At 34.9% G+C, this 11,713-nt stretch overlaps 1 protein-coding gene across 1 annotated transcript; it reads right to left on the bottom strand.

Moving 5' to 3' along the window:
• On the bottom strand, positions 3,587–4,939 carry LOC109838968. The gene has a single exon (XM_020407399.1). The coding sequence runs from the start codon at positions 4,937–4,939 to the stop codon at positions 3,587–3,589; it is 1,353 nt and encodes a 450-aa protein (XP_020262988.1).

Raw genomic sequence — 11,713 nt, 5'->3', positions numbered from 1 at the left:
ATTCAAGGCCTAGTCCATTATGTCCCGCGGATGGCGATGAACTCACTAAGGAAAGGTTCAAAGCCGAAAGCTACCTCTCCCGAATTCACGATATAAAAGGTTGCTCAACCTATATTTGTTTTGTGATTTATTGATTTATTTATTAATTTTTGTGTTTTCAATCAAATATTGCCTTTTGGGGGGGATTGTTGGCTATGTTATTGAGAAAAGGTAATTTTGCCTTTGTGATTAGTCCTACATTGGAAAATAAAATGAATAGTTGGTGGTTTATAATGGTTATCCTCTTATTGGGCTTTGAGTAGTGTTTTGGGTTTTGTATTGTTTGGGCTTTTCATTAACACACACTTGCACACGCCTCGCCTCGCCACGCCACGTCTCGCCGCGACGCGCGCGTGCGCCACGCCGCGCTGCACGCGCACACGTTCTTTTTATTTCTCCAACCTTCTTTTTTGCACGTTTTACACATTTTTTACGTGTGTAATGACTGCGAGTTTATTGTGTAACGGTTGAACGTTATGCGTGCGATCAGTGGGGGTTACAACTCCCCAACCTTATAAAAACAGCCCAAGACCCTATTCGGAGACGCACAACAAGAACAAAATCAAAAGTTCTCTTCTCTCCTCTGTTCTTGAAAGTTTTCTTTGTTTTCCTCTCTCTAAAATTCATTGGCTATTGTTACTTTTATTTGGGTAACTATCTTCATCTGAGCAAAAGCTTTGCACTCTCGCCCGAGTTCAGAGGCCGGTTGATTCCCGGGGTTTTTACCGCTAGGGGAGAGATGATCATCTGCGCCAAGGCGATAAGCGAGTCCTTTATTTTCTAGGGTAGTGTTTACACGACTGCTCCCGATCAGGCCAGATTTTCTGATTCTTTTTTACATTCGGATTTATTTGTTAATTTGCATGCTATAAGCTTAATATTTGATTTATAACCAACAGCTGAAATTTGTTTGGTCCATGTATTTATTCATTTCACGAAAAATAGTTGAGTCAAGCCTGAAGAATAAATTTTATGGTAGATGATAGATGAAATATTAACTAATTGATATTTGGTTAATTAGAAACATTGAATCTTCAGAAGCGCAATACATAAAAGTTTCTTGTCATTTGTGTTTATAATTAACTATGAACACCGCGAGACTTAACGTAATAGTATTTAGACAACATGTACATGTTATGTCAGGATTATAGACAAATTTGATAGACTGTTATCAATGTTTTCCTGAATCAATACATTTTGACTATGACATAAGAAATTTATTTTTTCCACATGTTTTCATTTATGATAGTTTCCATTTCATATAATCACCCAATCCAGTCAGTTGAATTTATTCGAGCCTTGATACCAAATTCTGTGAGATCAGTCAATATGAAAACAATATGCAAACAAAATCTACCCATTCTTTTTTTTTTTGATCAATGAATTAAATCTTTCATTCATCTTGAGAAATTATAGTACATCAATGAACCAGGCTTAGACTTACCTGGTGAACTAAAACAGAAACTATAGCCTCATTACAGACATTACAGTCTCTCTACAGTTTCTTTCATATATACAGGAATATTATCATTCAAAAGTTTAGAGTAAATGGAGAGTTTTATTACTCGAAGAAGCTCTTCAGTCCCCCTTGCTCTCTCTTGAAAGATCCTGGCATTTCTCTCTTGCCAAATGGTATATACAGTAGCAGCTAAAGCCATTCTCTTCAGGTCCTTCTTAAACCCCTTGCCTCTCAAGTTGCAGGTGTACCAGTGGATAAGTAGGTTCCAGTTACACGTTTTCCAAGTGAAACCAATCCAGTCCATCACTTTGTTCCATACATCAGCCGAATATTGGCAGTCAAAAAATAAGTGTTTGCAATTTTCCAACTGATTAGAGCACAGGACACAGCAGTTGGTATCAAGCATTCTGAACCGACACAATCTTTCCTGGGTGAGTAGCCTAGAATGATTAACAAGCCAGAGAGTGAAAGAATGCTTAGGGTAGTTTAATTTCCCCCATGTAGTATAAGCCCAATCAACTGAGTTAATCGGCTGAGACAGAGCATTGTAAACCAGTCTCATCTGAATATTTCCATTTTCACAGCAGTTTTCTAAAGTGTTCATCAAGCTTGTAGAATTGCCAAATTTAGAAATCAGCATACTTCTAACCTTGAGAAGTTGCTTCCACATCCAAGAATCCCCCTCTCTATACTGAACTTGCCAAATGTTAAAACGTTGTAGATAGTGACCATGTATCCATTTGATCCAAAGCAAGTCCTTCTTTTGGTGAATCATCCACAGGAGTTTTACAGCCGCAGCAAGGTTCCATGTCTTAGCCGAAAAGAGACCTAAACCTCCTTGTTTCTTATCTAGACAAACTGTATGCCAAGAGATTAGATGTATTTTACCCCATAGGAAAGATGAACACAGCTTGTCAATTTTTTCAAGGACTTTTATCGGCAAGATATAGCTGCTAAACCAAAATGTTTGAACCCCAAGAATGACAGATTTGATCAGTTGAATTCTCCCTGCATAAGATAATTTCCTATTTTGTTGCCAATTGAGAAACTGATCAACTATTTTACTGATTAGAGGGGAGCATTCAAGATGAGATAGCTTCCTTGTTGTTAATGGAAGACCCAAGTATTTCATTGGCAGCATCCCCTCCGAAAAGCCCAGGAACGTGCATATTTGAGCTCTTAAGATGTCATAAACACCACCCAGGTAGACTGAGCACTTGCCAATATTAGCTTCCAAGCCCGAAACCTGACAGAATTCTTGCAGACATGCTTGTAACTTTGTAATTGATCTCAAATCAGCCTTACTAAACAGCAATAAATCATCAGCAAATATTAGGTGGGTTAGCTTCAGTCGAGAACATTTAGGATGGAATTTGAACAAGTTATCATCCTTAAGCATGGATAACCTCCTGGACAAGTACTCCATGCCTAGAACAAAAAGATAGGGAGATAATGGATCTCCCTGTCTCAGCCCCCTTGCTCCATTAAAATAGCCATGTAGAACACCATTTAGAGACAAAGAGTACTTTGGGGTGGTGATACACTCCCAGATCCAGCCAACCATAATTTCTGGAAAGCCCATACCCTCTAGCATAGCTTTGATGAATCCCCAATTTATTGTGTCAAATGCCTTTCTAAGATCCACATTAATAATAGCTCTTGGAGAGATATGTTTCCTTCCATAATGTTTGATTAATTCATGGGCTAAAAGGAAATTACTTGAAATGAGTCTCCCCTTAACAAAGGCACTTTGGGAATCATTAATCAAATAACCCATGATTTTTTGTATCCTGTTTGCAATGATCTTAGTGATTATTTTGTAGATAACATTGCAACAAGCTATAGGCCTGAAGTCTGAAGCAGAATTTGGACTGAGGATCTTAGGCACCAAGGTTATTGAGGTTGTATTTAAATTGCCCAGAAGCTTACCTGACACAAAAAATTCTTCAATAGCCATAAACAAGTCTTCTTTGATCACATTCCAGGCAGATTTAAAGAAGGAGGAACTAAAACCATCCGGGCCTGGAGCTTTGCCATCAGGTATAGTAAATACTGCATGTTTGATCTCATCCCTAGTAACAGGCTTGCTCAACTCAGTACGGTGGATAGGAGAGAGAATTGCTTGCTCAACTCAGTACGGTGGATAGGAGAGAGAATTGGCCCTTGAATGATAACCTCAGGATTGGGTGTTGTTGTGAGACCTGAGGATCCAAGCAGATTCTTGTAATACTCAACAAATTCTGAGATGATGCTCTGCTGATCAGAAATCCTGGTGCCATTTTGAGAAATTAGAGACAACACCTTATTATGATGCCTTTTATTTTTCATAACAGAATGAAAGTGTTGCGTGCTCTTATCCCCATGCAAACCCCAACTGATATTGGCTTTTTGTCTGTAGAAAGAATTTTCACAATCCAATAGATGTGTGTACTTTTTGATGCATTCTTTTTCCTTTGAAATCAGAACTGAGTTGAACAGGTCAGAACTTAGTTGAGATTGTACTTCATACAACTCAAATTTAGCTCTAGTAACTTGCTCACTGATATTCATAAAGTGCCTCTTATTCAGATCTCTGAGAACAGGTTTAAGGTTTTTGAGCTTGATGTAGAACCTGTACATATTATATCCCTGCACCTGTTGTTCCCAAACTGTTCTGATAGTTGACAGGAAATCAGGGTGTTTAGCCCACATAGCAAAGAATTTAAATGGTCTCTTACCTTCTATTTGCTCATCACTGATTGTTATTAGACCTGGAGAGTGATCAGAACATAGAGGCATTAAGTATTCTGTCTGACTGGATGTATATTGTAGAATCCAGTCTTCATTCACTAGCATTCTATCCAATTTGCACCAGATTCTAGTATGTGCATCCTGTTTATTGCTCCAAGTAAAAAAGCAACCTGTGGATTTAATGTGCTTGAGATGACTTGAAACTATGAAGTTTTGAAAATCTTCTGTTTCTGCATCTGATACTTGTGCACCTCCCATTTTCTCCTCACCATTAAGAATAGCATTGAAATCACCCCCTACTAGCCAAGGGCCTGATACAGTCCTTTTAAAATCCAAAAGGTCCTGCCAAAGATCCCTCCTTCCCTCTATTTGATTAAGAGCATAAACTACTGTAAAAAGACAGGCTAGCTTTCCATCTTTAGATTCCACTTTGAAGGACATGAACTGCTCAGAACTATTTATGTTCTGGACAGAGATATAATTGCTATCCCATAAAACCCAAATTCTGGCTTTATTTGCAGTATGCTGCACATTAGAGGTCCATTGCCAATCCTTTGCAATTTTAGCAGCTATTATCTTCATTTTCTCAATAGCCACTTTGGTTTCTAAGAGAGCTAAAAAGGAAATTTTATAGTCCTGGATGAATTTCTTAACAACCAAATGCTTAGAGGATTTGTTAAATCCTCTGATGTTCCATATTGCAAGATACATTTATTGATATATTCCACCCCTATCAATACTATAGGGGTCTAAATCAAGGACCTGATGAGCCAAGACTGAGAAGTGTGAAGTATGAGTTGTATTACCAGGCACATTTGGTTGGATTTTTCTAGCAGTTTTAGTTTTAGCAACACTTGTAAATCCAGTGACATTGACAGTAGGAGAAGACTGAAAATGTGCCTCTCCCTGTTGATCAAATTGTTCAGCTAATCCAGAAGTTAATATCTCAGAAACAGCAAACCCCTCCCCAATCTGAGTCTGTGCATGTTTTGGACCATCCTGTGCATGTTTTGATTTGTGTGCACCAGTACCAGGGATATTTACCACAGAGATATCTGCTATAACATCTTTTGCATGACTGTCCTGTGTATTATTTGGCTGCACTTGTTCAGAGTTAGTCACAACAACATCATGCTGCACTTTATTAGCAACTTGTGCATTGTGCCTGTTAACAGGTACATTATTAGACTGCACTTGTTCAGAATTAGTCTCAGTATCAGCATGTTGCACTTTATTAGCATCAGGAGCTTGGTCATTGTGCCTGTTGACAGGTACCCATATTTTTCTTGTATTTCTCCTACACTGACCAGTCTCATGACCCACTTTATTACAAATTGTGCACCACCTTGGTTTAAATTCATAGATCACCTCCTGTACATGTCTTCTACCATCAGGATCATGAATGACAAGATGGTCAGGAAGAGGCTCCTTGAGGGGAAGATTCACTTCCAAAAGTACTCTAGCATAGCTCAGTCTTTGCCTTGTGGCAGTAAGCTTATCTGTTGCAATAGGTTTGCCAATGAGACTGGCAACTTTGCTTATACCAGTTGAACTCCAGAGATTAAGCTTTAGATTTGGAAATTGAACCCATAGAGGGTAGAAGAAGTCCTGTATTCTGTCCAGATCAGTATCAATACTCCAAGGTTTTAACATTAAAGGCCTAGATCCAAAAAACCAGGGGCCTGCCTCAAGAATATCCTTCATATGTTTTTCAGATTGAAAATAAAAAAGAAAGAGGCCTTGCTTGATTAACGAGACCTTCGGGATAGAGAAATTGCTCCATAATTTGCTAATATAGGTCTCCATAGATTTAAATTTGACATTCAAACCAATAACATGCCCAATTAATGCATTACTCCATAGATCTTCCCCTTCCTTCCATTCATCCGCTGTAAATGAGGTAGAATTTGGCACAGAAGATGGCATGAATTTCAAAGATAAACCATTGCTTAATTTTCTGTTATCAGCAAACAAACTGACAAAAGATTTTCTTGGCTCTGTGTTCCTCGTCTCCTTAAGCATTCCATCATCAAGAGATTTTTCAGTCTCACTTGATTTCAAAATTGAATTCTCAGATTCTTTAGGTAAGGAAGCATTAGAAGAATCTTTAGAAAGGGAATCATTAACAGAGTTATCAGCTTCCAATTCAACATCGCTATTTCCAACAGATTTGCCTTTATCCATTAATGGAACAGTGTTTGAAGATGAAATCAATTTTGAAATGTCTGGATCTGAACCAAGAACACTAGGAGATTTTCGGAGAAAAGGAAAAGAAGTCACCTCAAGATCGACCTCATCAGCCCAGCTAGCCCTAGAATAACTGCTGGCACCACCATTGCTGAGTTGCCGAGCTTGAATTCCTTCATTAGGTGGAGATTGATGAGATTTTGGCAAGAAATCAGCAGATCTGATGATTTCCTCCATCAATTTCTTCTTCCTCTCCCCTTTCGGACCTGTTGAACCCATGATATCATCATCATCTTCCAAGAAAGTTGTATCAATAAGATCCTCCTCAACTTGCAATGATCTTGATGATCGCAATCCAATACTAAGAATTTGCCTCCCCTTCTTCTTCCTCACCATTGAAATCAAAGCGGAAGCGTATGTTAGCAGCTAAATCGCCCACTAACATACGCCTTCAGACAACCCGCTCCTTATGGCTGGTACTAATGAGCCTCAATCTACCCATTCTTGAATTCAAAGAAACTGGGGAAAGAAATCAGCATGCTTGGTAAAAGAATGGGAAGAGAAGGAGACACTAGAAATGAATTTATCACTGCAGGAATCTGAGTTATTTGCAAACGGTTCGTCTTCATCGTTCACGCACAAGAGACCAAAGGCTGGCTCCCATTGCATGTTATAAGGACTAAGGATGTTTACAAGCCAAGAGATGCACATGTATATGATACCTTATAGCTAGATATTTGACGAAAATTTGTCAAATTATCTATGAAAGAATTATTATGATAATCATGTCATATCATATCATACTCTTTTTAAAAGTACAAATTCAGGAAAAATTTTCTATGGTCAATATTATCCTTCACAATTTTAAATAATTCATTTAAATCTTAAATTATCGTAATCCTAATTTTATCTTTCTAATCCCGTGTGAACTAGCTATAGCTCAAAATTTAAAAAAAATAAGATTAATAAATTACATGAAGCACTACTCTAAATATTTTATTTAAATATTAATCTATCCTAATACTAATTATATCCTATACTAATCCCTCATGAACTATCTATAGCTTAACAATTTAAAATAATAAGATTATAAAATCATACGTAACTGACATATTATAATACATAAAATATTACAAAAAACCTAAAAAGTTTCAAAAATTATACAAAATACCCTCAAAACTTTAAAATACACAAAACACCTTGACTTTTTAAAACTTAAAAGAACAAACATGAAACATAGATATTAACAATAGCCCTCGAAGAATTTAAAATTTGCAATTAACATCCTTAATATTTTAAAAAAATTATAGAAATAACCTCAAAAGTTTAAATTATAAAAAAGTACCCTAAAATTCTGAAAATTTAAAACTTACAAATAACATAGATGAATTTAAGGGATTACCATCAGGAACTTAAAATTTTAAAATTTACAAAAAAACCCTCAAAGTTACAAAAATTGTAAAACTCCCTCAAAGTTAAACATAAAAAAAAACCCTAAAATTTAAAAACTTATGACCAGTAACATCAAATCTAAAAATTATGAGTAAATAGTAAAAATTTTGAATTTTATAAAAAAACAACCCAAAGTTTCAATAATTACAAAAAATTACCCTTAAAATTTAAGAGTTGTAAGAAATATCCTAACATTTGAAAACTTACAACCAACATATGAAACTTGAAAATTATAAGAACCTAACTTAAAATTTTAAAAACTATCAAACTGTTAAAATTACAAAACACACCCTTAAAAATTCAAAATAATAAAAAAGGATAAAATTTCTAAACTTGGCAAAGAAAAGAGTAATTGTTTGATATTCTTTCGTTAACATATATAAATTTAATTTTCAATTTAAATTTTGCTATCTCTTTTCAGCGTCTAAAAATAGTCTAAGTTGATGCTGGTAAAAAATAGCAATAACAATAGATTAAAAACATCAAATTACGGAATAAAAATTTTAAAAATATATGATAGATTAAAAATGAATGTCACTAATAAATTAAAGAAACTGCATGTAATTTTACTAATAATATTAATTGATAGAAGACTAAATACAAAAACTGACAAAAGACTATAATATAATAGCTTAGCATTTATTGATTATAACGTATAAACATTAATATCTGATGTTAATAGTATTTATAGGGTAAGAAATATAAGGAGTTCTGTATGGAGAAACTATGAAAAAGTTCAGAGGTATCCTTCTTAATAATCAAGATATTTTAATTTTAAATGGAGAAGTGAAGGAAATAAATCCAAAATTCAGAAACGTTTTTGAACTAATTGAATTAACATTGACAAAAGGCATATTTATCAAAGAAGCACTGACTGAGATCCCCTTAAAGAATATATTGAACAACTTTGTCATAATCAGAGAAGAATTCTTCTTGAAAGATACAAAAAATAGTAAGTATTTATAAATTTTCAAACTTTATTCTTCAAATACTAAGGGAATCATAAATTTAATATAAAATTACATATATTGCAATAGAAACTAAAGTGAAGTTATTGATCAATTATATTGCAAGATATAACAAGCTTGATAAGAGGAGGGAAATTACTATAATAGACAAATGATATACACGTGATACTTATTTATAATAGCGTAAGTAAATAAAATAAAATCGACCTTTTTCTTTTTACTATATAGTGGCATGATTATGCGTGTAATTTTATTTAGGGATATAACTACCAATGAAGGATCAATTCCTGAAGACATGATTAAAGATGAGCATGTAATAACACTATAAGATTTTGAGATCTTTAAATATGAAGGTAACATATTTTATTACTAAAATTCTTATTAAAGGCCATTAAATATAAAATCCACCTTATATCTGCCTCAAATTTATAGAGGAGATATGTTTGTCATCGTAAATTGCATCAACAATATATATCAACCCAAATATACAATTTACTGATGAAATAAGAGAATGGTAAGTAGACTAACAAACATCCACATAACGCAATAAAAAATATTACATTTTAAAGTTAATATACAAGACTCATTGAAAATAATCTACCAAGACAAAAGTATCTCCATTAAGGCTCTTTAGAAATGTAATACAAATTCAAATTTCTGATACATGCAATCATCACAACATTCGAATGAGGTATGATCTTACAAGACCTATTCTAAAATTCACATAATTAGACCTAAAATAAGTTTACCAATATACAGACATGCTATTGCACCTATAACACAAAGATAACTACAATTTACAATAGACTTGAGTTGTGGTTCTATACTTACAAAGGTTACAACAAAAAGGAGCACAGAGATGTTAATAAGATTGTCCAAATTATCAATATCACATAATCACCGACGACATAGTACAAAGATTAAGTAATATCTCTTCTTCATGAAGTAATCATATCAAAATCAAATATTAATATTGTAATATAAGGTAAATTGATAATAAAAAAATCTAGTTATTTAGTTTAGATTCTCATAAAAAATACATGGACAGGGCAAAGGTAACATTATTTGACACAATAAAAATTCTTATTGGATGTATAACAAAAGAATTCATTGTAGAGAAAAAAGAGGTAGCTCCTAAACTTATTTAAGTAATAAATTAGAAACACAAAAAATTTATATATATGAAACAAATATTTATTCTCATTGAAACAAAAAAATAATCAAATTTCATATTTCTAAAAGTTTGTGTTCAACATTGAAAATACATTCAATTTCATTGTAAAGTAAGATAAGAAGATAAAAGATGAGCAAGCCCATGAAAGATAACAGTACAAGAAATTCAGCTCTAGCCTGATGTCATAATTGCTTTAGATTATGAAGATACTACTCTAAAATTTCCCAAAAAAAGATAAAGGTGGACAAAGATTGATCTCAACTCAATAAAAAATAAAACAGAAAGAAAAAAAGATCTTCCTTCTAAATATTTTATAGAATAGTTTAATTTTTTGAGTAAAATTAAGAATCTTAAGAAGGGATTTTTACGAACTTTTTTAGTACTTTTATATGCTTATGTGAATGCTTTTATCATATAAAAGTGTATTAGAGTTTGCATTCATCTTTAGTTTATAATTTTTTATGAAGTCTATCAATGATTACGAACAAGCTTCATATTCTCTTTAGTTTCGTTCACTCACCCAAGATACAGATATTTGCAAAATAATACAATGAGAGCCCTAGCCAACTCTCCAGAGTTCTAAGCATTTGATTCCTTAGTCGAATCATAAGCCCAAGGCACAAAAGATGGTCGAATCCTCCAATGCAACTCGACCAACATGGCTAATTACCAGACCTTGGTACCTTATCAGGGACAAACCGAAGGCACGATCACAGAGGACTCGACCCCCACTGTTTGCGTCAAAAGTTGGTCTCGTTGTGGAATTCATTATATCTTCAGTCGATTACAATAAATTCAAAAGAAATAGCCTTTTTATAAGACTTCTTTTACACAACAAAATGAAAATTATAACTTTTTAGAAACAAACGCAGGATCGTTGTTTGGATCGCTGCTTGCGTGGGATCTTTGCCTGTGCCGGGAGCGCTTTGACTCGTGGACCACCGAATCACAGATTCTGATTGAACCGTGAGGGGCTTAATGATTCTTCCTTCGTTTATCGAAGTGAGAATTTGAAACGAAGATCTTATCAAAGTAAGATAGTCGTTCTTCTTAAGATTAAGTCAAAGCTCGAATCTCAAGGGAATCCAAGAACAATAGTGTCTGCTCTCTCTCTGCTCAAAACTACTCAATAATGTGCTCTGATCAGCCCTCTCTAAAAAACGATCTCAGGGGGTATTTATAGCCTCCAGGATGAACAGTGCTTCCGAGACAGTGTTTACTGTCTCGGTGGCCGAGACAGTAAAGACCACTGTCTCGGCCCGCGGAGACAGTAATAATACTGTCTCCTGGCAAGCAGTTAACTGTCCGGCAGTTTTCGTTGTAACTGCCTTCGCCACGTTTTACAACCTTCGTATATTTTTGGCAGTTATCAACGTGATTCTCAACCCACGATGTTTTCCAGCTTCTTAAACAGATTGGTGGCCACGTGTCGGCGGTTACAAAAACAGTTTTCTTACTTTTTTGAGAGCTTGTCTCGCGGGCGAGACAGAGAATACTGTCTCGCGGGGCGAGACAGGGAATACTAATCTCGCTGTCAGCATGTAGAGAATACTGTCTCGCGGGATGGCGAGACAGAGAATTATCCTCTCGCTGGTGAGACGGTAAAGCTACATCTCGCCTGGCGAAGACGTAAAGACTGTCTCGCGTGCGAGACAGCCCATACTTGTGTTCTTCTGACTTTTTTGGATGATATCCTTTTTGAGC

The sequence above is a fragment of the Asparagus officinalis genome, chromosome 4, assembly GCF_001876935.1.
Source record: "Asparagus officinalis chromosome 4, Aspof.V1, whole genome shotgun sequence".
Lineage (NCBI taxonomy): Eukaryota > Viridiplantae > Streptophyta > Magnoliopsida > Asparagales > Asparagaceae > Asparagus > Asparagus officinalis.
Note: the sequence above shows the minus strand (reverse complement) of the source record. Positions and strands in the feature narration are given on the sequence as shown.

What these genes read in the sequence shown, in the direction of transcription:
- LOC109838968 (XM_020407399.1), bottom strand. Translation starts at nt 4,939, where the DNA reads ATGTATCTTGCAATATGGAACATCAGAGGATTTAACAAATCCTCTAAG.